Source organism: Empidonax traillii, unplaced genomic scaffold, assembly GCF_003031625.1.
Source record: "Empidonax traillii isolate 1590-97213 ecotype Southwest subspecies unplaced genomic scaffold, ASM303162v1 scaffold267:size678996, whole genome shotgun sequence".
Lineage (NCBI taxonomy): Eukaryota > Metazoa > Chordata > Aves > Passeriformes > Tyrannidae > Empidonax > Empidonax traillii.
In genome coordinates this window covers 269,087-293,637 of record NW_020955460.1, presented here as the reverse complement: position 1 = coordinate 293,637, position 24,551 = coordinate 269,087, and the positions used below count along the sequence as shown (strand labels likewise).

The following is a 24,551-nucleotide window of genomic DNA, read 5'->3' as shown; positions in this document are numbered from 1 at the left end:
TGAGACAGCGTGTCCGGGGTGCAGCGGACGGGAGCGCTCCCCCGCTCCGCCGATGAAAGGGCACGGGCCAGAAATAGAAGGGGGAGGAGGACGCCGTGACCTTTCCAGCAGCCGGTGACGAATAAAACTTTCCGGCTACCTGTAGGAAGGCGCAGGGCAGGCTCCGTTATCGGCTCATCAAAGGACGACGTCCCCTGCGAGCAGGACAGGCAGAGCCGCGGCGCCCGTGGGGGTTCCTGGAATGAACCTGCCGGTGCCTGGATCGGGCGGGTGTGCGGCTCCACACACGGGGAGGCTCCAGCCGCGGCCGGGAGCTTTCAGGGTGCTCACGGAGCTGAGCAGGGAGGGAGGGGAGGATGGCAGTTGCCACCAGCACGGGCAGGAGGGCAGAGAGGGTCACCTCTCTGCTAATAAGCTCCTGGTGGGGATTTGGGCTGCTCCCCTTGGGACAGGACAGGACGGGATGGGACCCACCGTGTACAGCGCAAGGGGTGTGTGTGTGTGGGAGGGGTGTCGGACCCAAGACACCGACAAAGACCCACCTCGGCCGGGGTCCCCCTGTGCCCCCGTGCACCCCGGGACACCCAGAGGCAGTAGGGAGTGGGATGCTGCAGCCATCCAGGGGTACCAGCGTACAGACTGTCCCTACTGGGCTCAGAAAACTGCCCCCGAGCCCCATGGCAGCAGACCCCAGGAGAAATCTGCGTGAAGGCTGTCCCCGTTCCCTCCTCTTCCTCCCTCCGGAATGCGGTGGCATCCACTGGGGTGGAATGAGGCAGCCGTGCTCCCTCCTCCCCGGTTTACCCGGGCCGGGGGGCGCTGGCAGCAGCTTTCCCCCGGCTCCCCCCTCGCAGATGGCGTGGGCAGCCAGCACAGGTGGCCCTGCGCCACGGCAGATTGGGGCCGGCTGCCTGCGGAGTGCCCGGGCAGCGCTGCGCCCCTGCCACGGCTCGGGGACAGCAGCAGAGCCAGGTTCCCCCCGTGGCACAGGGGGTGCAGAGCCAAGGGGGTCCCCGCGCCGCCGTGGCCGGTGCTGGATCGGGCTCTTCAGCACTGGCACCAGAGCCCTGGAAAATAATAAACCAGGGACAGGTGACAGGGAGCTGGTGGCTCAACACGAGGTGGGGGGACACGGGGTCCCCTCACTTGGCCCCAAAGTGATGAGCTGAGCCAGAGCATCAGGCGGTTTGGGGAGGGTCCCATTTTAAGGAATTGCATTAAACAATGCCAGAGAGGTTAGTAGGATGCAGATGTCTGGGCTGGTCCAGCACGATGAGACGAAATTCTCAGGACACAGGTCCCCCCAGTCCTTCCAGCCAGGCACCCCAACTGGGTGGTGTGGGGCTCGCTTCTAGGAGAAAAGGACCTGCAAGGAGACAAGGGGGTCTCTCTCCACCGCGATGGTGCTCAGCCCGACGCGGGGATTCCAGAGCACAAGCTCCAGGGTGGATGGACACTGCATCAGGATGATAGCACCAGCTCCAGGATGGGCACAGAGTGGGGATGACGGTGGGACGGTCCCAGCTCGAGGGGACCCGTCCTAGAATACAAAGGGGGATCTTGAGCTGGACATGTGGCACAGAAGCTGTCAGGGAAAGGGTGGTGGCCGGAGCAGGTAAATCATTAATGCCGGAGAAAACCAGGCTGGCATCCTGCCCATCACTCTTCGACAAGAAAAGTTGAAGTTGGAAGGAGAATTTTCTCGTCTAACCTTCCCCTCCCTTCTCTGCCTCCCCCCCCAAGGGACAAAGGGCTGGAGCAGGGAGCCAGCCCGGAGCCACGCACGCACCCAGCCCCAAACCAGCCTCTCGCCGAGCACGTTCTCTTCCAACCCAGCTGGTTTTGCTCCCAGCCTGCTCCGTCTGTGCACATTAAAGCTTTTTCTAGGTCTGAACTGCTTTTGGCAAGCCAGGCTCCTGTTGGTCCCTACCACCCTCCCCATGGCTGCTCCCCCCGATCCTTTCCCCGTCTGGCTCCCGCTCCCCCTCCCCGGTCGAAGCCCTGCCAGGGACATGGCAAATCAGCGCGAAGCCTGCGGGGCAAATCGGTACAAATGAGACCAAGCAAGAGGGTGGGGAGGGACGGCGAAGGGGGGGGGGGGGGATGACTCTTGGGTTGGCGCTTCTGTTGCCGAGTTTAATGTTTCCTGCAAACAGCCCTGTAAATGCTCAGGAGCGGCTTCGGACATCACCTGGCCCCCGCCTCGGCGGGGTTTGGGGACGCGGGTGCCAGACGGGGGGACAGCCCTCACCCCGCTCCCACAGCCTCCCCGCAGCCTCCCGGCCCTGAGCAGGGACCCAGCCGGGACGGAAAAGGGGCCGAGCTGTAAGTCCTGACATTTCAATCTGTTTTGGGGAGGGATGGGGTGTGTGGAGGACGGAAGGTGCTGGAGACAGCACAAGAATCCCACTGCGGGTCTGGGCGGGAAACAAGACCCACCAAGGACCTGGAAGGTAAAACATTCCCCCTGTTACAAGCTGCCTTCTCCTGTCAGTTTTGCACTCTCCCAAATAAATCCCCATGGGTGGTGCTAGGGAAGCCCAGTGCCACACCGAGCTCCGCCAGGAGCGGGAGCCGGTACCCGGACAGGGGATGTGCGAACCCGCTGGGTGCGGGGAGGCGGCTGTTCCCGAGGGATGCTCTTTGATCCCGCTCTCCGGTCTCTTTGCGAGCCGCGTAACTCCTGCTTATTAAAGGCACTCGGCACCGGGGAGGTCATATGGGGCCTTTCTGCTTGGGTTGCTCTCCTAATGACATGTCCGACTGCCTTCGCCGGGGTTTGCTCGCCCCAGTCCCTGACCGTAGAAAGTTTGAGGAGGATTTTGGATGCTTTCCCCACGGCCGTGTGGTGGGTGGTACAGGTCTGACTCTTCCTCCCACTGAAAAATGAAACGGTTCATCGGGAAAAGGGAACCAGCCTGGGAGGACACAAAGGGCAGGTTCATTTAAACAGGTTTACCTCTTCTTGTTTGTACAATCAGCAAGATCAGTGGTTTTCTGCAGGTTTGGAGATGTGATGAGTGTTTGTAATTGGGAAAAAGAAATACAAGCCAGGTAAAGTTTGAAATTTAGCAATAGCACAGTATTATCCGTGTTGTCCATAATTTTTGTTTCCTCTAAATCCTTCTTAATGGAAGTGAAAACTAAACTGAGCATTTAAATTGTCAGAGGAGGTGAGCTGTTGAAATGCTTAGTGGTGTCAACGAGGAATATACTTCCTCATGCCAAAGGATGCGTGTTTGTAGGAATTTTGGTAATTAAATCTAAAGGTCACATAACAAAGAACAGTTCACAGCAGGCAGAGCCTTCTTAAAAAAAGAGGCAAGAAAATCAGGCCAGTAAGGCCCAGTTGCGTATCCAGGTGGAGGCAAACCCTGGGACTGGGATGAGGACAGGTTTTGGGTACCTTCTGGATGCTGCCTGCGTGGTTTTATGGGGGTGCCCTGCTCTCATCTCTCCTCCAGGGGGAGGATTTGGGTTCCCCTCTGTGAAAATCCCCGATGGAATGTTTTCAATGTGTCACCTCGCGTTGGTCTTCTCACCCTTTCCTTGGAGTCTCCAAGGAATTTCAGAATCCTGCCCATCCCAGAGGCAGTGGGGTGGGGCCCTCGGTTTGAGGGGGGATGCAGAACCCCCCCCTCCTTCCTGTACCGGCATCTCGGGGACTGTCACAGCATCTCCTCCCGGTTCCTCCGGCGCTGCCGACACTCGGGAATTGCAGGGACGCGACGATTCCACACGGTCCTGCGGCACAGCACAGGTTAACGAGCTGCATTGCCGCTTCATGCTCCAGCTAATAACATCCCTGCCTCGTCCCAGTGGCTTTGCCTCGGGCCGTTGTTACTCCTCCTGGTCATGCCTTGGCCAGTACAGACCTCGCTGGGCGATTTGGTGGCCAAGCGCTACCTGCCCGCTCGGCACCTCTGCCTCGGGGGTCAGCGACATCCCTCGGCTCCCGTTCCGTGCTGCGGCCCAGGCACTGCCCTTTTTTGGGGGGTGCTGAGGAGCTGGAAGCACAGGGAGGACACCACCAGGCAGCATCACCCTCGATCCGCGCTAAAAACCCCACCAAACACCATTCCTGAGGAGCAGGCAGAGAGGTGCCCGCCGCCCACAGCGTCACAAACGCTCCTGCCCAAGAATAAATATGCATTTGGAGACTAAATATGTGTTTTGGAGAGAAATCTGCCTGCAAGCGGCTGCAAAGAGACTCGATGTGCTGCCTGGTATGCTCAGGGTCCCCACAGAGCAGCCTCCTCCCAGGACCGTGTCCCTCCTGATTCCCTCCTCTCTGCTGGGAGTGTGGCATCCCCCAGGAACAATCTGAGTTTCTCTCCTGAAGGGTTTAGGGTGTCCCTGCCTGCTGGCACCAAGCCAGAGTATCCCATCCCTGCGAGAAGGCTTCTGCCTGGCTCAGCTCTTCCAGCTTCCCTGGAGTCCTTCCCAACCAGCTCTTCTGCTCTGCAATTTCCCTGCTGTTGCCAAGCTCTCCCAGCCAGCTTTGAACCATTTCCCCTTTCGTTTTTATTTAGTGTGTGGAGTTGCTTGTGGTCACCCAAGGATAGGGTGGGAGAAGCAGGGACCATTCCTAACTGGGAGCATTTTGAAATGGGTTTTACAACGGGCTGGATTTCATGGATGTGGTCACCAAACTTGTGCCAAACTGGCATATCAAGCCCCTCTGTTTATTTTATTGGTTTTTACTTCAAACATACTTAGTCCTTGGCAGGTGGCAGTTCTTTGGTGGCTGGTTAGACCTTGTCGTGATTTAAATGCCTCCCTTGTGGCTCCATCCTAAAATTGCAGGCTGGATTCAGAGCTGGGAGCTGGCAGGCAGGAGCAAGGATAAGCTCCTGTCCTCCTTGGTGGGGGCACAGCATTGCCACAGCCCCCCTTTTCTCTGGGGGTGGTTGAAATCACAGCTCCATCTTAGCCATGTTTTGGCTAAGAATATACCTGTCCTCTAACTGGAGAGGGAGGGGGGGATCTTTGGGGATTGCCCTGAGAGTCAGAATCCCATCCAAGAAGAAGAAAGGATGTGTGTGCACCAAGGTCTGTTCCCTGTGATCTGTGGTCCCCTTTCCTGCCCCTCCCTGCCCACCTGGGCTGGCAGGAGGCTCCAAAAGGACAGAGAGGGTAAAGGAGTGCATCTGCAAGCGAGCCCATGGCCCAGGGATGCACCAAGGGGAGGGTCTCTGGCTGAATGGGGCAATGCCAAATGAGAGCTGGGTGGCTGCAACCAAAAATGCTCTGCTTGGGAAGCCCTTGGAGACACTGAGCAGCTCAGAAAGTCCCAAGAGTGCCAGCCATGGGACAACCACAGGACAATCCCTGGGCACTGCTGGCTCAATCCCCTGCACTGCTGAGATGTGCACAGGTCCCTGCAGGGACACAACAGCTCCTGGCTTGAGGTGTGCCATGGCACACGTGGCTCAGACACACTAGGGGACACCCAGAATGGGACAGACATATCTCTGGGGCAGCTGTGAGTCCTCCTCAAAGTCCTTTCCATCTTCAGGAATGGTGAGAAGGTGCCAGGGTGAATTTACTGGGGGTAAATGATGTCAGAGCAGCTGTGAGGACATGACTCACTGCCTGGGCAGGAGGGGACAGAGGGACCTCAGCAGGGCCCTGGACAAGGCCTCCTGCAGTATCCTCATGACCAAACTGGAAATGCAAAGACAAGATGGGTCAAAATCTGGCTGGACTGCCATGGTTCAGTGGGCTCTGCTGAGCCAGGGAAGGTGCAGATCCCAGCTGCAGAAAGGGGCTGGCAGGAACCTGTTAGATGTCAGTGAAGGAAATGGAAAAGTCCTGCTTCTGGGATGGAGTAACCCCCTGCAGCAGGGCATGTCCTGGGCCAACAGGCTAAAAAGCAGCTTTGCGGGAGAGGAGCCACATCCACGACATGAGCAGAGACAGAACATTGCCAAGAACTGGACCAAGAGAAGAGAGGGAAAGGCCCTGAAGATAGTGGGAAGCACTGAATGAGGACATGGAGACAAGGAAGGGTGAGGGAAATGCTTGTGATGTCCTTGTGTGCAGCTCCTCTCCCGTAGCAAGGGATAAGCAAGGACAAAGCCATGGGCACGAACAGGAGCAGGAGAGGGCTGGGCTGCAGGGCAGGAGGTGGGCAGGCAAGGGAGGGAAAACTCTGCTCCTGTCCTCAGAGGAAACCAGGTGGATTTGAACTGAAAGAAGGTGAGTTATCTGATTGCAAACTGGAGACTGATTTGGTGGTGAAGGACACCTGGCTAGCAAGGACAAGCACAGCAGGCACATCGTGGGAGAGAGCTCAGGATGTGAGAAAGGTTGTATCAAGATGGGAACTTTTGGCCACCTTTGGTGTGTCTTAGGAGATGTGAAAAGAGCTGGGTTCTGCTAGGCCAGCAGGAACAAAGCAGAGATCTCCTCCCTTTCTTAACATTCCCATCCCCAGAGAGTTTAAGGAGTGTGAACTGTCCAAGGACAAATGGAAAGCAAAAAGAAGGAGAAGATTTCTAATTACTTGTGCTGCAGAGGTTTGGGAAGATCATGGAGCTGATGAGGCAGAGGGTGACAAAAAGCACTTCGCTGTGTGACAGAGCTCATTGCATGACAGGGGAGGTGGCAGAGGAAGTTGGTCATACCCAGCCTGGGGATCTGTGCTCCTGATGGGGCAGAGAGATGATCTAACATCTGTGTCCACACTGAGGACACTCACTGACATGCCACCATCCCCAGAGTCTTCCAGTTGGAAAGCTGAGAGGGAATCTCCCAGGACAGGTAGTCACAGGCAGTGGGATCCACCCTGGGCTGTCCCACCAGCAAGAGGAGAAACCACTTAAGTGGGGAAAAGAAATTCAGAGGTCATAGGAATTGGAAGAATTTATGGAAACCTTTTCTGGAAACTGGAAAGGTAATGCTTTGGGCCTTCAGTACCCTGCACATCACAGGGATGACACAGGCTTCAGCACAAAGGACAGCTGGACCATGCATTCCTATTCCACCTTCACAGACCTATTAAGCCCCCCCAGTTCTCCTCAGTTGTCCATCCTTTCCCCTGCTGACCATGCCAGCCCGGATACCACCTCTTCATCATACCTCTGGGTGTCAGCCACAGTGTTGACCCTCCTGAGTTTCACACAACTAACTTCTCCTCTATCCAGCTGCCCATTTTCATTTGGAGATTGATGCTGTCTTCACAGATTTGGAGGTCAGTTTGCCATCGAGTCGCTGAGGAGCCTGTGGTCTCCTGGGGCTCCATTAGCAGGTAGAGTGGAGGTGGAGGAAGCTCCCATTGTGGGGTCTGGGCACAAGCTTGTGGGGGTGGTTGATGTAATGTGGAGAGACAGTCTTACATCTCCTCAGCAGGACCTGCCTCTTCCCTGAAGGGCTCGCGGCAGGAAAGGCTGTGGGAGGAAGGCCGCTCGTGGTGGAGGACCCTGGTGTCTCTGGAGAGTAGCCTGGAGGCTGTGACGGTGTGATCTCATCTCTCAGGGAGCTGTGAGTGGTGTTGTGAGTGTCACAGGCAGAGGCAGTGACTCCAGCCCATTGCCACTTGGTTGAACGCTTTTCACGGGGTGCTGGGGTTGCCCCAGGGAGCCTTCAGGCTCAGTGAGATTTAGAGACAGACAGAGGCTTGTCGGGGATAGAGGCTGGAGGAGAGCATCTTGGGACAGGTTAGAGACATAGCAACACTTCTTGAACACGTGCACAGAAGGGAGAAGATTTTGACTTAAAATTAGGGTGGACTTGTACGTGTGAAGGTGCTGTGGCTCTGGAACACGGCGGGGAGTAAATTCATCATCTGGCTGAAGGACACCCCAAGGCTCAGCAGGAGATGCCAGATAGCCTGCACTTTCAAAGGCAGCAATGTTCACACAAATGGAGCCACCTCATGTCTGGGTTGGGCTTTGGCTCTGCAGGTGGCCCTGACCAAAAGCCACCTGAGAACTGAGCTTTGCCAACCAGAAACTCCAGATCCACCATTGGCTGGAAATCTATGGGTTGGGAACCCAATTGTTATCAGATTTGTAGGTCATGACTCTGACTTGGGCTTGCCCCTGGGATGTGAAGCACATGGTTTGGTGACCCCCCACACGGAGACACAGAACAGCTGATGAGGAACCCCCTGAGCAGCAGAGCCACCCTGAGCTTTGGGAAGTGGGTCAGAGCCTCTGCCTCGCGTGGGAGGATGTGCAGGGTGGGCAGACAAGGAAAGGTTGGCTGTTTGGAACAGATGGGAAACCCCAGGCCTTTCTGAAGATATTATTTGGTTTTAGGAAGAGAAGAGATTTTGGTGCAACAATTGGGATCCAGCCCGAGGAAGGCACCCCTCGAGGTGGGAATCGTTTCAAAGTCACTGCTGTAGGGACCCTCGAGGGAAATGGCAGGATGGCCTGCCACGGTCACTGCCAAAGAGGCCGGGGAGGTGCAGAGCTCCCAGCCCCACCAGCCAGGCTTCCCTCGTCTTGCCGAGCGCCTGCTGCTTTGCCATGGCCAATTGCCTCCATCCCAGCCTCCGATAAACGCTTAAAAGCTCAAATCACACAACCCCCGGCTATGAAAACAAAAAGGGACCCGATAGCCGCTAATAGCCGAGCAGCCCCTGCGGCAACAGCGTTTAGTGGAGGGAAAGTGGTTTGCATTGATCAGTGGGCTCCCCGTCGCCTCCCGCCCCGCTCGCTGCCCCGCTCCCTGCCCGGCTGCCCCGCTCCCTGCCCGGCTGCCCCGCTCCCTGCCCGGCTGCTCCAGCCACAGCGCTGGCAAAAACGGGATCAAACCCCTCGGGAGGCGCCAGAAGTCCGGGTAATGGCAGCGGTGTGTGGTTTGCAGGGCTGGTGTGAGATCCCATTAAATTGCCATCCTTCTGCTCCCCCCTGTCCTGTCCCGGCGCGGTCACCAGGGCAGCCCGTCCCTGCGGACAGACAGCAGTGCTGAGATCACCGACAGGAGTGAGGCTGAGTCTCCGGGGCATGAGGGACCGGGACAGTCCAGAAAGAAGCAGCTGAGGGATGTAGGAGCAGGGAAGGGTTGTCCTTTTGATTGGTGCTTGGAGTGCAGGACACCACCAGTGAATTCCCACCCAGGGTAGGACCAGCTCATGAGAGACCACAGGAGCCCTCGGCTGCAGGAGGAGGTGGAGGCAGGTGGTTCATCACAACACTGACTGGAGAAGAACTTCTGTGCCTTTCTTGAGCCCCTTACTCCATGCCATGTCCTACAGCCGTCTGGGAAAGGCTGAGGGCAGCCAATTTCCATTGTAGCTCCCTGGCAGCCTCCCAAGTCAGCCTCACAGGTCAGTGGCAAAGGGAGGACATCAGTTTGAGAAACGGGGTCTTTGTTCCAGCCAAAATAGCTCTTGGGAGTCTGTAAAAGCAGATCAGGACATGCCCACCTATGGATGGAGAGGATGGCAGGAATTGTTTGTGTTGGTACAGGACACACTGGACTGAGCCCCTTCCTGCAAGTGGCTGTCCCAGAGCAGGAGGAGGCTCAGGAAGGGTCTGGAAGGGTTTGGCCCCATGTCCAGCCTCATCCTGGAAAGGAGATGGTGAAGCAGAGGTGTGATGACGAACCATGTGGCTGGAGGGTGGGCAGGGACCGTGGTTGCTGCTTTCACCAGTAAAAGAATTGGGGGACATCAAATGAAACTTTTAGGGACAACAGGCTCAGAAAGCCAGAGGATGAAGCTCTGGGCAGTGTGCCAAGAACTCCCTGCTGCAGGATGCTCTGGGGGCTGAACATTTCCACAGCTTCAAGAGGAGCTCCTGGAGATTCAGACTGGGGAGGGTCACTGCCATGTGCTGCATCCAGTGGGATGGCCGAGGGGTTAGGAAAATTGGAGTGGTACTATAGATGCTTCTCCTACAGCTCAGGAACCTACTCTGACTGTGAGTAGGGACATGATGGCCAGCTGAGGTGATACAGTTCATCTACCCCAACGGCTGTATGCCCTTCCCTGCATCCCAGTGGCTGGAGACCAGGCTGGGATATTCAACACTGGATCACCGGGGACTGCAGATCCCTTTGCTGGGCATCTCTCCCTTCTTCTTTCCCTTTGTCTCTCCCTCTCTTTCTTCTCCCGGTGCCGCTCGGCTCCCTCGCGTTGCCCTGCCCTGGGCGGTCCCGGGGCGGAGAGCTGGGATGCTGCAATTCCCAGGCACAGGTGCGCGGTCCCTGCCTCGCTCTGCCCCCGGGCACGGCCCCCCCACCGCGGCTGACAGCCCACTGGAAATAATGTGTTGTGGCAGAGGGAGACTCAGCAGACCACGAAGATCTGCTGGTGCGGGAACTGCTCAGCAACCAGGAGCCACAACGCCTGTCCCCCGGCTCCGCGGGGCCTGAGCCGGCTCCGGGGATGCCTCTGCTCCTACGGAGCCTGCCCAGCTCACACGCAGGGCACCTTCCTGCTCTCTCTCACTCTTTTCCTTTGCTCTTTCCCCTTCTCCCCCCTTGCTCTTCCTCTCTGCAGCGTTAAGGAGGTGGAAGCAGCCAAGCTGCCTGTCCCTGCACGGGACATCTCCCTGCCATCCCCTGCACCACTGGGCACAGGAGGGGAACCAAGGGCTTTTGTAGCAGCCTTGGAGGAGGAGGATCAGGTGTGCAGGAATGGAACAACCAGTTCCAGTCTTCCAGCAAAGATTTAATCTGCCTCTGGCGTATAAACAGCAAATGTTTGTTCAACTGACCTGCAAACAGGCGACGTGCACCTCAGCAGGGCCGAGGTGCCGGCTCCCTGTTCTTGGTTCCTTGCCCTACAGCAGGGTGACACAGGGCAGGGAACCAGGGACAACCAGGATGCTGGGGGCACCCCAGGCTCGGTGCCTGGAGCCAGGGAGTGATGCTGGGAGGACCTCATCCCACCCAGCTGCTGCTGCTGCTGCTGCTGCATCCCTTCTGCTCCCCCGAGCGTGTGCTGATTTCCCCCGGCTGGCGGGTGTGACGCACACACGCGGTGTCTGAGGGCCGAAGGACAAGTGTGTCCCTGCAGGCTGTCCCTCTCTGCCCTCAACCTGCAGGCAGGAGGCCCAAAGCTCTGCCTGCACATTCCACTGCGATGGGAGAAATCAGCCTTGGCTGCTGCAGGTCAGCTCTGAACCCCCGGGGCTCCCCTTGGCACCCCAGGGGACACGGGTTCGTTACAAGGGGACGTTTTTGCCTATTTTCTGCATGACCAGGTCTTAACAGCAGGGTCAGCTTCCAGCTCAGTCCCCACATGGGTGTGCACAGGGCTGTCCCCAAGCCCTGCCTGCAGCTCAGCCTTGCCCAGGGAAAGCCACAGCACGGCTCGTTTCCTGTCCCCATCTCAGGTGGGAAGTATTTTCTGCTGTTTATGATGACCCTCAAGAAGAAATTTGAAAGGGTCCTACAGGACCCTCTTCCATCATGCAAGCACTCTCACCATGCTCCCAGGTGAAGGTCATGTCTTTTGGTGCCTGTGGTGGGGCTGGCAGGAACCTGTCAGATCTCAGTGAAGGAAATGGCTCAGCCTGGCACAGCCATCACCTGGGCATGGGGCTGGTGGGACTGTCCCCAGGATCACCAGTATTCCTCTTTCAGGGTCTGTCAGGTCCTTGAGCCACTGCCTGGACCTGCCCCCAGGAAACTCCTTGTCCCAGCTGCCCAAAGCTGCAGACACACACACTCTTTCCCTTCCCATCCTCCAAATCTTGTCTCCTTCTTTCCAAAAGCCAGGGAGCAGATTATTTCCCTGACTGGCTCCAGCTGCCACATGGGTGACAATCTGGAGCTGCTCCTGGCCTCCTCCTTCCCAGGTTCTGCATCCCCACACCAGCTGACTGCAGGGTCTCCTGGGGCAGAGCTCTGCCCTGGGACCTGCTGCATGGGGGAAGTATTTGGCTCTTGAGAAATGAGCCCTTGATACACAGAATGAGTCCTCAAACCCTCTGTCCTCCCCAGGGGAAATGCAGGCTTTTTTCTGAGAAACTGGCAAGTCCCTCCAGGGCAAAGCTGTGTCTGAAGGGGTGACACAGACGTGCATCACTGTCAGGTGCCCTGTGACTGTTTCACCAGCTGTGGAGGAGCCCAGTTTTGTGGCCATGGAGCCTGTGCTGTTCTGGCTCCTCTAGGGGATGAGCAACAAGAAGGCTGTGCCCCTTGGCCCACTCCCAGAGCTGGTGGAGGGACCTTGGAGAGATGGGCTGTGGGGCAGGTGTGACCCTGCTGTCCCCAGGGAGGGTGTGGAGCGAAGCACAGAGCAGGCAGTGCGGTGTCAGGGGCTGCTGGGGATGTTGCCTGGATATCTCTATCTTGGGGAAGACCCCTGGAAGTGGGCAGATGTTGCTTAGCCTGGGTTGGTTTGTTAGGCTGGATTACCCCTGTCGTGGCACAGAACAGTGTTGGTCCCACGCAGCCAGGCAGGCGGGTCTGCTTTTCCAGCCCTGACACCCATTCCAGGCAGTCAGTCCACAGCCTCTTCCATCCAGTCTGTCCATCCAACTGCCCCCTTTGCACCTGGATCACACCTTCATGAGCAGGGTCACAAGTCTCTGCATTTAGCCCAGTTCTGCACCAGCTTTGGTGCCAGAGCTTTGGAACTGCTCGCTGAGCTCTGGGATTGCAGGAGCCCAGGAGAGGGCAAAGCCAAAGCCACACGGGTCTGTGCCCAGCACAGGGTTTAGGTTTCCACTCTTTTCTCCTTCACTCCCTGCCTTCAGCAAGGAAATGGTCTCTGGGTTGGGCTGGGGCTGCCCCAGGGAGGCTGCAGCTGGGTGCCTCAATGTCAGCTCGAGGTGGTTTAGCTCCAATGCCTTTAATAGTGTTTGTTTTCCTTTTCCTCTGGGGTAGCTTGAGAGAAGAGGGTCAATAATGGGATCAGCATGTACACCTGCAGGGTTTGGGCAGAAATTCCATCACTGGGCTGAGTTTCAATCCCAAACGTGGGAGCTCCAGGCTGAGGTCCCAGAAGATCTGGTCTCTGGGGGTGCAGGAGGTGCCCACGGAGCAGAGCCATCTCCCTGGGGAGTTGCAGGCACAGCTCACCCACTCAGTGCTGTCCTTCTTCCAGGGCACACAGCGCTTCCCAGGGAGGTGTGGGAAGATCCACACACCCTGCCCTTCTGTTCCCACAAGGAGCCATCTCCAGGCACCCACCACCATGTCCAAGGACGACGTGGGCTGCAAGCTGACCTCGGTCTACAAGCACAAGGAGAGGAAGCCGAAGAAGCCTCACTATATCCCAAGGCCGTGGGGCAAACCCTACAACTACAAATGCTTCCAGTGCCCCTTCACCTGCATGGAGAAGTCCCACCTCTACAACCACATGAAGTACAGCCTGTGCAAGAACTCCCTGTCCCTCCTCATCGAATCCGACTGGCCCTACAAGAAGGGGAACCTGCTGCACCCGGAGCTGCGGCTCCTGCACACGGAGCCCTCCCGGCTGCGCGGGCGGAGGGACGAGCAGGACACCTGCGACTCCTCGGCCACCTCGGCGGGGTCGGGCCGGACCAAGCAGACCCCTGGCGGGGATGGCCACGAGGAGAAGTCAGGGGTGGAGATCCTGCCTGCTGAAGGAGCCGGTGAAGAGGGCGGCCAGTTCCAGGAGGAGGAGGAGGACGTTTCAGGCCTGCTGAGGGAGATGGATGCGGGGGAGAAGAAAGAGAAAAGCGAAGATGTAGGTTGCCAAGGTGACCCAGCTGAACCAGAAGTGAATGCTTTGGTCTTCGGCTTCAAGAACAAGAGGGACAACAAGCCTTGCAAGGAGGTGGAGCCCGACTTCATCATCACGGATGTCTTCTCCCTCAAGAACCATGTCATGAAGAGCAGGGAAATGGCCTCCCCTGACCTAGATGCTAAGCCAAAGCATTGCAAAGTGCCAAAGAAATGCCTGGCCAGCGGTGGCATCCTCATGGAGCAGTGGAAGCTGGTGGCAAACGGGCAAAGGAGGAATACACCTGAGGTCTCCCCACCTTGCACCGACAGCAACATCATCCCGTGCTATCCACCTCCAGCCTACAGTGACTACCACGAACCTCAGGGCCTGAACCTCTCACTCCTGGGTATCAACTACCCCTTAAACCCCAGTCTCTTCTCCTACCTGAGCCCCACTGTGGCCAACAGCACGACAACACACCCACACTTGGCTCAGCTGCCCTTCCTGGCCTCCACGGCCCAGCTGATGCACCCACACGCCTCCCACTTCCAACCCCTGCAGACCCCCGAGCGCTCAGCCTTCCTCCCCCGCTTCTACTACCCCTTGCTCTTCGAGCACACCTTCGGCTCCACTGAAAGCAAGATGTCCTCCAGCAAGCCAGACACCCAGCAGCTGGTGGGTTCAGTCATGCCCACACCACCCCAGGCCAAACCTCCCAGTGAGCCAACTAAGCCCGGGCTGCTGAAGGTACCCATCCTGAAGACAGGATTTCCTTGGCCCAAAGGTGTCCGGGAGGAGCCCGGCTCTGAGCTCAGCCATCCTGCCATGCTGGGGCAGGAAGAAGAAGAGAAATGGCTGTCCCAGGAGAAGGACAGCAACCCAGCTTTGGGCCTCAACAACCTCCGCAAAAAAACAGCCACTGACATCTACCAAACCCTGGTGGGGGTGAAGGAGGGCCCTTTCACCCCCAGTGGCGTCCAGAAGACAGAGCTGGGAGTGGTGACCTGTCTGGAGACCAGCAGCCCTCCAGGAAACCCACTGAAGAGGAAGTTCCCAGCCAGTGGGCTGGACTTGATAGGACATGAGAGGATGATGCCTGGAAAGCTCAGCTACCAGGGCAGGTAAGGTGCCTGTGATCTCTCAGCTTCTTCCTGACATCTGGTTGACCTTAAACATCATCTTCATACCCTGTTGTATTACTGATCCCCCCCACTAATCTGTGAGATGAGCCCCAGAGGGCTGAGTATCCCCCAGGCTGGTGGTCCACACTAGTGCCCACTCAGAGCAGGACTCTCTGCCCTCCAGGTGTGTCCAAGGACCTGGGCTATGTCACACTTGCTGTCCCTTGCTTTCTCCTATTCTATATAGAGCCAGAGGTGTGGACCTGTGCTCCTCAGGCTCGAGGAAAGCTCCTCTTGTGTCCCCAGATATCCGAGGTTTGCTGGAACAATCGTTTCCTATTTTTAAACACACCCATTTGCATTCCTTTGATTCACCTTCTGGTTTCAAAGCCCAAAAGGAGGGTCATATTCCCAAACATTTCCTTTTACCTGGGGCTAGAAATGTGCACAGCTCCCTTAAACAGAGTTTCAGTTCCTCCCCTGGTTGTGCAAGTCCAGCTGCGGCTCCAAGAAAAATGTCACAGTAAACCCAGCCCTTTGACACCTGGAGGAACTTTCTCTGGAGAAGCTCTCAGTAATTTTCTGGCTCCACTTGCCCTTTCCCTGCTCTCAGGCAGGCTGGAGAGATCCCCTCCAACTGGGCCTTCAGAACTGGGGGATGGTCATTCCCATCAACATTCTCAGTTCTCCAAGAAGGGGGAGAATCCAGGTTTGGCCAGCTGAGGTGGGGTCAGCACCATCTCCCCAGGCTTATCTCTCCCTTTGTTGGTGGCTGTCACAAAACAGTGTGTGCCAGGGTCCGTCCTCCTTCTGGGAGAACAATGCCAGGAGCAGGTCCAGCCAGGGCTCTTCATGCCTTGACCAAAATCCTTGCTGGGAGGGTCCCACACTGGCAGCACACTGGCTGAATCTGGCCCTGAACCTCTGCCCACGAATTTTCCTTTTTCCCTACTGACTGTGTCCCCTTCTTCTCTCCAGTGGTTCAAGGGCCAACCCTGGCCACATCCCCAAGGCCCTCGACCACTGGCACACGGAGGTCCTCGCAGGGCAGCCTGAGGAACCAGAGAGGGGCAATGACACCGAAGTCCTTCCCTCTGTGGGTGCTGCCCTGGACCACGGTCTCTGCAAGCAGAGCAGACCCCAAGAGGCATCTGCCACCGTGACAGACTCTGTGGCCACAACCGTGCTCATCGGGGACCTGTCCAAAACCTTGGAGGAGTACCAGGAGGTGGAGAAGAAACTGTCTGATCTGGCAAAGGAGGACACCCCTGGGCAAAAAGAGCTGAGGGACCAGCTGGTCAAAATCCGAAGGGAGCTCTACCACATCCACCAGGCACTGGAGAAAGCCACCAAACCCCACGAGGGGCCGCTGGACCTGTCGGTGAAGAGATCCTCGGAAGGTCTGGAGAAGGTCCAGCAGGCCAAGAAGGAGCCCTGCAACGTGAGCCTGGGAAGCGAGAAGCTCCACGGCAAAGACCAAGGGCCCCTCGGCAAATGTCCGGCCCCGGGGGAGCCTGCAGATGGGGAGGGGCTGCCCAGCTGCCTCCTCGAGGCCGAGAACAAAACCATCGACCTGTTGATCAAGATGAGCCGCTCCGAGAGCCTCCGGGCGGGCTCCTCCGAGGGCCCCCTGGGCGCTGTGATCAAGGCCGAGGTGCTGCCACTGTCGGTGCCGCTGGAGCTGCGGCACGTCATGGAGCCCTACTACAGCCGCACCACCAAGTGCGAGGCCGACTCCAGCGTCCTGCTCTGCTCCGACGGCAGGTCCGGCGCCGCCCAGGGCCCTCAGCTCCCGACCCCTGCCGAGGACGGGCCCCTGGGCTGCCGGGCCATGCAGCGCTCCCTGTCCCACGGCCTTCCCGGAGACACCGACGCCGTGTGTGTCCACAGCCCCCTGCATGCAGACCCCTAAAGCCGCCTCGCTCGAGAGCTCCTGGATCTCACTGACCACCTCATGCTTCACCTCCCCACAGTGTCCCACCTCTCCACTCCTCCTCTTCCCCACGGATGAAAGCACGGCCACTGCCTGGCTGGAGCCGCGTTGCTGGGGGTCCAGCCAGCTCCCCTGGATGACTCCACAAGGTGTAAAAATCCAGTCCCTGTCCTCCTCCCGTGTCACAGACAGCTCTGCTGGGCTCTCCATGCTCCACGGCCTCAGCACCCTGCTCCTGGAGCTCCCTTCTGAAGGGCAGTCAGCAGCAGCAACAACAACAGACAACTGCTAAAGGCACCGGGCTCTCAGCAAAAGGCTCACCCAGCCCTCTCATCAGGGACACTCAGGGACATTCACAACCCAGCTCCCGTAGCCTGTGGACAGGGGAGGGACTACAGAGGGCCAAGCCTTGGTCCAGGCTGTGCTCAGACCGTGGCTGTCACCCTGTGCAGAGCAAAGACACGGTGGCTTCGTCCCACGGAGGCTGGAGGGTCACAGCAGAGAATCAGATGCACGGCTGGACTGATCCAGAGCCCAACTGCTTTCCACACTGTGGAGACAAGAAGATCCTCCCAGTCACAGTGGCAAGGGGACATGGGAGCCACCTTGCCAGCTCCACGCCTGGGTCCTGAGCTCTCCTCCAGGGGCGTTTGCCACGTGTGGGGAATGCTGGGCCGTGGGGACTTGTTCCTGTCCACTGCCCATGCAGGGTCTGGTTCCTCCTTTTGCCTTCCCACAGAAAGAACCTTCCCTCTCTCTGCCCCTTGACCCCTGCCCATGCAGACATGACGCACGTTCCTCACCTGATTCTCCAGAGTTCAGCTCCCAGGTGCTCCTGCCCACTAGTCCTAATCCCCCAAAAGATGGCACCTGGGACAGCAAAACGGGGGAGATGATGCTGCCATGAACCACACAGCTCAAGGGACAAAGACCCCAAACACAACTGAAGGGACAAACTTGGCCTGTCTCAAGCTGGAACAGGGCTGAGCAGCCACTCCTGAGCCAGAACACTGGGGACCCACCCACACAGGCAGGTGCCTGATGCTTGTGGGATCAGCATCAACGCTCCCAAAAGGTCACCTTTTCCCCGTGTTCCTGCCTCTTTTGGGCAGGCTGGGACCCACCACAGAGCAGTCACACCACCCTGTCCCCTGCCACCCTGCTGAGCAGCATCTGGCTCTGGCTCTGGCTCAGGATGTCACCGTGCTTGGGGGCCAGGAATTCTTGGAGTCCCTCTCTCCAGTGCTCTTCTCCTCCTGGAAGAGCCAGGCACCCTTTCTCTCCCATCCACACTCCCTGTTCAGGACATGGTGGGGTGTCCTGGTAGCACCCAGGGCCTTCAGCACCTTGAGCTGGTGGCTTGTTCTTTGCAATGAGAAACCCTGGGATGGGGAGGCAGGAGGGCAGGACAAAGGGGACAGAGGCAAAGCCACAAATAAGGGACCTGCCCAGAACATCCAAGGAGCTTTAGGCACTCTGGGCACAAAGTGGACATTCTCACTGCAGTGGCTTGAGAAGGCGACCCTGCACATGGGACCTGGGATTCACAACTTTGATGGAGCCAGACAAAGGGAAGAGTTGGCTCTTCTCACTGCTTTGCTCTCTGGACAAAGCTTCCACCTCATCCAAGGGGCTTATTTCTCACTGCAAGACTTCTCTTAAGTCACAGGAGCCTGTGGGGTTGTTGGTCTCTTTTCTCTGGAAGGAAGGAAAGATGATCAGCTCAGCACCTCTCGAGCCAGCTCGAGATTGTCCTGATGAACCATGTCCTGCTGCTTCCCAGCATGGCTCTGGCCCCCCAGGGGTCCAAGGGAAGGTCAGGAGACTCCACCAGAGCAGACCCCAGAGCCTGGGTGCAGGACACTTGAACCCAGAAACCAGAGGAGCTGATATTGGGCCTCTCTTTCTGGGTGTGAATGGTGCTGTCACCTCTGGATGCCAGAGCACCATCAGCACAGCAGCCCCCTCCACACCAAGCACCTTGCTCGCATCACCCACTCCCACCAGCCTCCCGATCTCTCTTCAGCCTCTTCTGCCACCCTGTGTCCCTTTGTCCCCCTGTGCCCCTCTCTCACCCCCTCTCCCCAGCTCCCTCTCTCAGACAGCCCTGGCAGCCACTGTCCCCATTCCAGCACCTCCCTGTTCCCATATCTCAGGGCTCCCTACTCTCCCCCCTCACCTTCTCTGTATACCCTTCATGCCTGGACCCTCACCCAGAGCACAGCAGGGCCCCCCCAGGCACAGCCAGGAAGATGGAGTCCCTTTTTCCCATGCTATTCTTCCCTGCCCACCCAGCCTTCACCTCCTCTGAGGAACAACAAGACGTGTAGGTCCCTCTGCCCACTTGGCAGCCCCATCTCCTCCCAGCCTTGTGCTTTTAACAGATCCCCATCTGAACCTTTGGAGGTCCAGGACACCAGAGGGGTAGCTGAGCTCTGGGACCACCAGCCCTGGCCTTCAGCAGGACATCCCTGCCCAGACCTCCAGGCAGTGCTGCTTTCACCCTGGTTTAGCTGAGACGTTGCCTGCACACGGTCACCTGTCCCTCCCCAGCCCCTGACTCCATCCCCTGCCCCGAGCTGGGATGCTGCCCTGCTCTGTGGTGCCCGTGCTGTGAGCTGGGCACCTCTGCCACCACCAGAGCCGGTGCCCACAGCCCTCAGCACGTCACCCACCATCTCCCTGCCCTCCACAGAAGGCTGGGGGCAGGTGGGAGCTGGGGGCCGATCACACAGTATTTATTGTTCACAGTTTTACGAATGTACAAAACAAAAAAACAAACCATTAAAGGGAAAACCTCCGAGTGGGAGTTGCTGTTTGTCTGCTTCGTTCTCCTTTCCATGGAGCTCTGTCTGCTCCATGGATCCAGATCCTGCAGCAGTCCTGGGCCAGGGTTCTCCAACATGCACCCTGTGTTTTCAAGGTGCCGGGGGAGCCACCAGACGTGGCCAGATGTTGGCTCTGGCTGCATGTGGTCAGTATTTACTCGGGTGGATTTTGACTGTTTCATTTTGCTGGATCAACACTTGGATCCCATTAGCTTGTTCTATGCTGGGAAGAGGGGCAGATATCAGGGGAAGAAATGTCCTCACGGGAGCCATGAGGGCCCTAATTCATAGAATCATACAATTCCAAAACAGTTTGGGTTAGAATAGACCTTAAAGCTCATGTCATTCCATCCCCTGCCATGGGCAGGGACACCTCCCACTAGCCCAGGTTGCCCAACCCCCATTAACCTGGCCTTGGGCACTTCCAGGGATCCAGGGGCAGCCACAGTTTCTCTGCGCAACCTGTGCCAGGGCCTCTCCACCCTCACAGGGAAGAATTCCCTCCTAACAAGTACAAAACCTACTTTCTTTCAGCCTGAAGCCATTCTCCCTTGTCCTATCACTACAATTCCTCCTGCAGAAGTCCCTGCACGCACACATAGCCTCTTCCTTCCATCTCCATTGACAACCTACCATGGCTGGGCCTTGGGACTGCAGCATCAGCCCCTGAGTCCCGGAGCAGGGAAGAGCAGAGAAGGGGCTGTGGGGTCACATCCCACATCCCAGTGCCACCACGTGGCTCAGCCTTTGTACCTTGTCCCCAGGATGCTGGTGGCACCCTCACAGAAGGGATGGCTCCCCTCCATGCACTGGCATGGCTCTCCAAGGCAGGGACTGATGCTTGCAGAGCACCAGGTGGGACTTCCTGGAGGTGGCCAAGCTGGTGGAACCATTCCAACTGAAAAGATGAAAGCATTTACCTTTACATTTAAATAATGGATGGGAGTTGAACTACTGGGGTAGCTTATCCAATCTGCAATCTGCACCCCCAGGGCCCTCAGCCCACTCCAGCACAGGGCCCATTACACGGCTATTTGGTCACCCCAAAGGCATCTGATAGGGAACCATTACCTGCCCTTTACTGCAGGCCCACTGATAGTCATCTTTTCTGGTCAGGGTTGACCAAACTCCCTCTGCTTGTGTGTCCCCCCCATTTTCCTGCCGAGCCAAGAGTAGTCCTAGCCAACAACTGGAGGACCCAGACAAATCCCTCCCCCTCGCTGATGAATCCAACAGCCCCCCTGCTCCTGGGGCTGGGGGGATGTGGGGTCACAGCAGGTCCCTCAGAGCCCGGTAGCTCCTGGTCAATGGAGCTGCACAACTGTTATGGGTTTCTAACCCCAGGTGGGTACAGCTGCTCAAGTATTCCTTCTCCTCCGGGTTCAAGAGCAAAGGAGAGCTCAGGGATTGGAAGGGAGGGAAGTTTCCTAATAAACAAACCCCGAGGGAAGGCTTATCTCGGGCAAGGCAGTGGAAGGAACCAGATTTCAAGGTTCCTTGTGAAAGGGGAGGTTGTTAAGCTCCCCATCCCATTGGCACAAGGACGTGGCCCCAGGGAAGCTGAGAGTGGAGGTGGGTTTGCTGCATCCCCAACTAGTTTTCCAGCTGCACTGGTGTGACTGTGAGCTCTGGCTGGATGCCCTTGCCAGGGTCAACAGCAAGGAGAGACAGTGCAGGGGCAACCCAGGTACCCTGGGGCACAGGGATGGGGCCAGAGTTTGTGGAAAAGGGTGACAGGTCATGTCTTGCCGCTCGTAGTGAGCATGAGGTGAGAACACCCCACAAACCCCATGAAAATGCTGTGTCCCCAAATTTCCCTGGCAAAGGGCGAGTAGTAAATTTTGGGGATGGATCCCATGCTGGAAGAGGACTTTCGCTGCAGAGGTACAGTCCCAGGGCTTCATGGGGGATGGCAGGGGCTGTGGTGGGTGTCACCTCCTCCTATTGCCCCTCAGTCTGGTGAGGGAAACCACGACCCAAGGGACGGAGCAGAAAACTCCCTTGGGATTTCTGGGCACTCACTCGTAACAGTGGAAGCAGCTGGGGAGGAGAAGTGGTTCCTGCCCAGCACAACCAGTTCTCTCTTACCCCAACGTGGGCAGACCAGAGCTCAGAGCAGTGGAAAGTTACCAAACGTGGACTCAAGAAGGGCCAAGGTCGGGCAGGAGATTTCTGAGCCGCGTGAAGCTGCAAAGACAACCCCGAGCAGGATCGCTCCGTCTGGGGCAGGAGGGGGGCAGTGACCTGGTTCTGCTGCAGGGACAGGGCAACTTCAACAGCCAGCTGAGGGCAGGCAGAGACCTCAGGCTGGAGGACTCTGCAACTGGGAAGACAAATCAGGAATTGCCCCAGAAGGCTTCCCATCACTCCAGGGGGCCTCTCCTGGCCCACCTTGCATTTCCCACCTCGGGAAAGGCTGGCAAGGCTTCCTTTCTGCCAAATGACTGCACATCGGGGGCAGTTTCCCCATGACCTTACGTAAGGAGTGGTGGTGCTCTCAGGAGCTCCAAGCAAAGTGTCCTGGAAGGCAACTGGAGAACACCATTCCCTTTGCCTCTTCCTCAGCCCTTTCCTCAGCCTTGTCCCTCCATTTGCTCAGAAGCATTTGCACACTAGGAGCAAGCAGGGGAGGATGTGGCTCCCCTCGAGGCAGAAGTGTCACCCCCAGGGCTGGTGGCACAGCAGGGAAGCAGCACAGATGTGCTGAGAGCTGGCAGGGGCTGATCTGCGAGGGCAGTGAGATTGGACAGACAGTCCAGCCACCGGCTCTCGCCCAAACTGCAGCTCCTGTGCAGGAACCACGAGTCCTGTTCCTCCTGAGAGCCTCTCTGTGGGAGGAACAGGAGCAGAGACAGCCAGAAGGCATCACTCCACACGTGTCCTGTAGCTCATCCTGCGTCCTCTGCTCCCAGCTGTTTGTGGAAGCAGCACTGCTGCTCCTCACTGCTCTCACCTCTGTGGTGGCATCACCCCCTCCAGCATCACATGCCCTGCTGACTGTCCCCTGGCTCTGACAGGAACACTGCTGGAGTGTTTTGAGTCCAACGTGAACTCTTCAACCCCCACTGGCCACGGACACTGAGCTGCAGAGCAGTTCCTGGGACCGCAGTTCCAGAGCTGCTCGGCAGCCCCTGTGTTCTCCATCACCCCGTGGCATGCAGCCAGTGTGGAGGAGCAGCTATCCCATCTCCTCAGCTTTAAATGAGGAAAAACAGTACAAAAAGCTACAAAATCTCCCTGCTGCGTTTTCCCATCTGTTACTGCAATGGGAGGTTTCCTTTCTCTGCTCCTGGATGCCTCCGAATGGATCGTTTCCCTGGGTATTTGCCCAGGGCAGAACCTTTCTGGCTTTGGAGCTGGATCAAAGGCCCACGGAGGGAAGCACTGAGGTTTAAGTACTTAAAAGAGCTGGGGTGGGGAGAGCAGTGCTCTGGCTCTCACAGGACTGGCACTCCCGGAGGCAGCCAAGCCAAGTGGGGAGAGAGTATCCCTCAGGCTTTGCAGGTTAAGACAGGGTGAGATCCCAGCTGATGATGATGGTTGATCGGCTCCTGCCTTCCTGCCCACTTCCCTGCCTGGAAGGGACCTGCACCTGCTGGGATTGAGGCAGTGTGGGAGATGCCAAGAGGTGCCGAGGCACCAGGGCTGGGTGCTCCCCAAGGCTGCCTGGGGGGGCAGGGGAAGATGCTCAGGGTCGAAGGGCTGAGAGAGAAGGAGCAAACAATCCTGCAAAGCAGAAGCTGCCTGAAGACCCAGGAGCACCTGCATGGCCAGGTGCAGTGCCTGGGCAGCCCAGGCTCCCCCATCCCAGGCAGCAGCTGCTGCAAAGCCCAAACACCCACATCATTTTCCCAGATCTGGGGCTCGGGGAGTCAAACCACCCAGCCACTGTTATTTCCTCCCTAAGTTTAGGTGCAGGGTACCCAAGGATGTCGACGGTTTGTGGTCTGGGTGGGAAGGGGGAGCAGAAAATGCAGCTGCAGGTGCTTCCTTGCCCACCAGTAGCTGGTGCCCACCAGCAATGCCAGCCTGCACACCTCCCTGGAGCAACGCTTCCTGGGAGACCAAATGGTCCAGCACCAGCCATAAGAGGATGTCTCTGGCATGCAGCTTTGCTCCAGTAATACCCCTGCCCCTGGAGTTCTGCAGAGCTCCTAGACCTCCAGAGCCCTGCCCAGCAGGCTGAGAATGGAGCTGTGTTTGCAGGAAGTTTCTGGTCATTTCCTGCTTCCCACATGGCCTTGGGATGCTGTTCCCTGCCAGGACAGGAGGATGCTCCACTTTCTTCCCACTGCCCTCCTGGACCAGTGTGGAGAGGCTGGAGGAGCAGGTGAGGTTGGGATGGAGGGAGCCAGTCTGCTGGGATCACTGCCCAGCTCCCACGGCCTTGGTGACAAGCTGGTGCCTGGAGTGGGTGGGGAAGGGGGTGGCAATGGGGACAGTGGCCCCAGGACAGGCTGGGGCTTATCCAGAGGGCTGCTCCCGGCAGGAAAGGGGCTTTGTGGCAGTGCCCTGCTGTGCTTCACAGCTTTTGGGCCTTTCTGTCAGGCTCAACAGGGAGCTTGATGTCTCAAAGAGGATTAACTCCCTAATCCTCTTGTGAGCCTTGTGAGAGCGGGAGGCTGTGGAGGAGGAGGGAGAGAAGGAGCAGCTGAGGCATCAGCTCAGCCCTTGTCAGACCTTAGAGAATCTTCTCCATGGGTGTGGTAACCAGCAGTGGGATTCCAGGGTGTTCATGCCAGCCACAGGACAGGGCCAAGGCAGTTTTAGGGACCAGAGTAGTTACAACTTTCCTTTCTGCAGGATTTCTGTGAGGCCTGAAGAGGAACTGAATTCCTGCTCTCAGCTCCATGGAAGCAGGTTCAAGAAGTGCCAGCCCCAGTCCCAGCCTGTGTGGGGGATCAATCCCCAAGAGCACTGTCCCCAGTGTCCCCAAGACCACGTGTGTCTCCACTGAGCACCGCAGGTGTTTCATGGACAGTGGGGGAGTGCAGCCGGGACGGGGCTGTGCTCAGGCTGGGGATCATGTTTGCTGTCTGGCTGGGCAGGGGATGCTCTGGCTTCCCACTGAC

The 24,551-nt window shown here is 57.7% G+C and overlaps 1 protein-coding gene across 2 annotated transcripts; it reads left to right on the top strand.

Moving 5' to 3' along the window:
• The first annotated feature begins 1,888 nt into the window (after nucleotides 1-1,888).
• PRR35 (proline rich 35) lies at nucleotides 1,889-19,447 on the top strand. 2 transcript variants are annotated; one of them, XM_027889619.1, is made up of 3 exons: nucleotides 1,889-2,325; nucleotides 13,013-14,718; nucleotides 15,697-19,447. In XM_027889619.1, the coding sequence occupies exons 2-3, from the start codon at nucleotides 13,103-13,105 to the stop codon at nucleotides 16,628-16,630; spliced, it is 2,550 nt and encodes an 849-aa protein (XP_027745420.1). In that variant the 5' UTR covers nucleotides 1,889-2,325; nucleotides 13,013-13,102; the 3' UTR covers nucleotides 16,631-19,447. The 2 variants fall into 2 exon arrangements, with proteins under 2 accessions (XP_027745420.1, XP_027745421.1); XM_027889620.1 differs by lacking the exon at nucleotides 1,889-2,325 and having other exon boundaries at nucleotides 13,008-14,718.
• The last annotated feature ends 5,104 nt before the right edge of the window (nucleotides 19,448-24,551 follow it).

Coding starts and splice junctions, on each gene's coding strand:
- PRR35 (XM_027889619.1), top strand. CDS start 13,103: ATGTCCAAGGACGACGTGGGCTGCAAGCTGACCTCGGTCTACAAGCAC. Junction 14,719..15,696: donor AAGCTCAGCTACCAGGGCAG/GTAAGGTGCCTG, acceptor TCTTCTCTCCAG/TGGTTCAAGGGCCAACCCTG.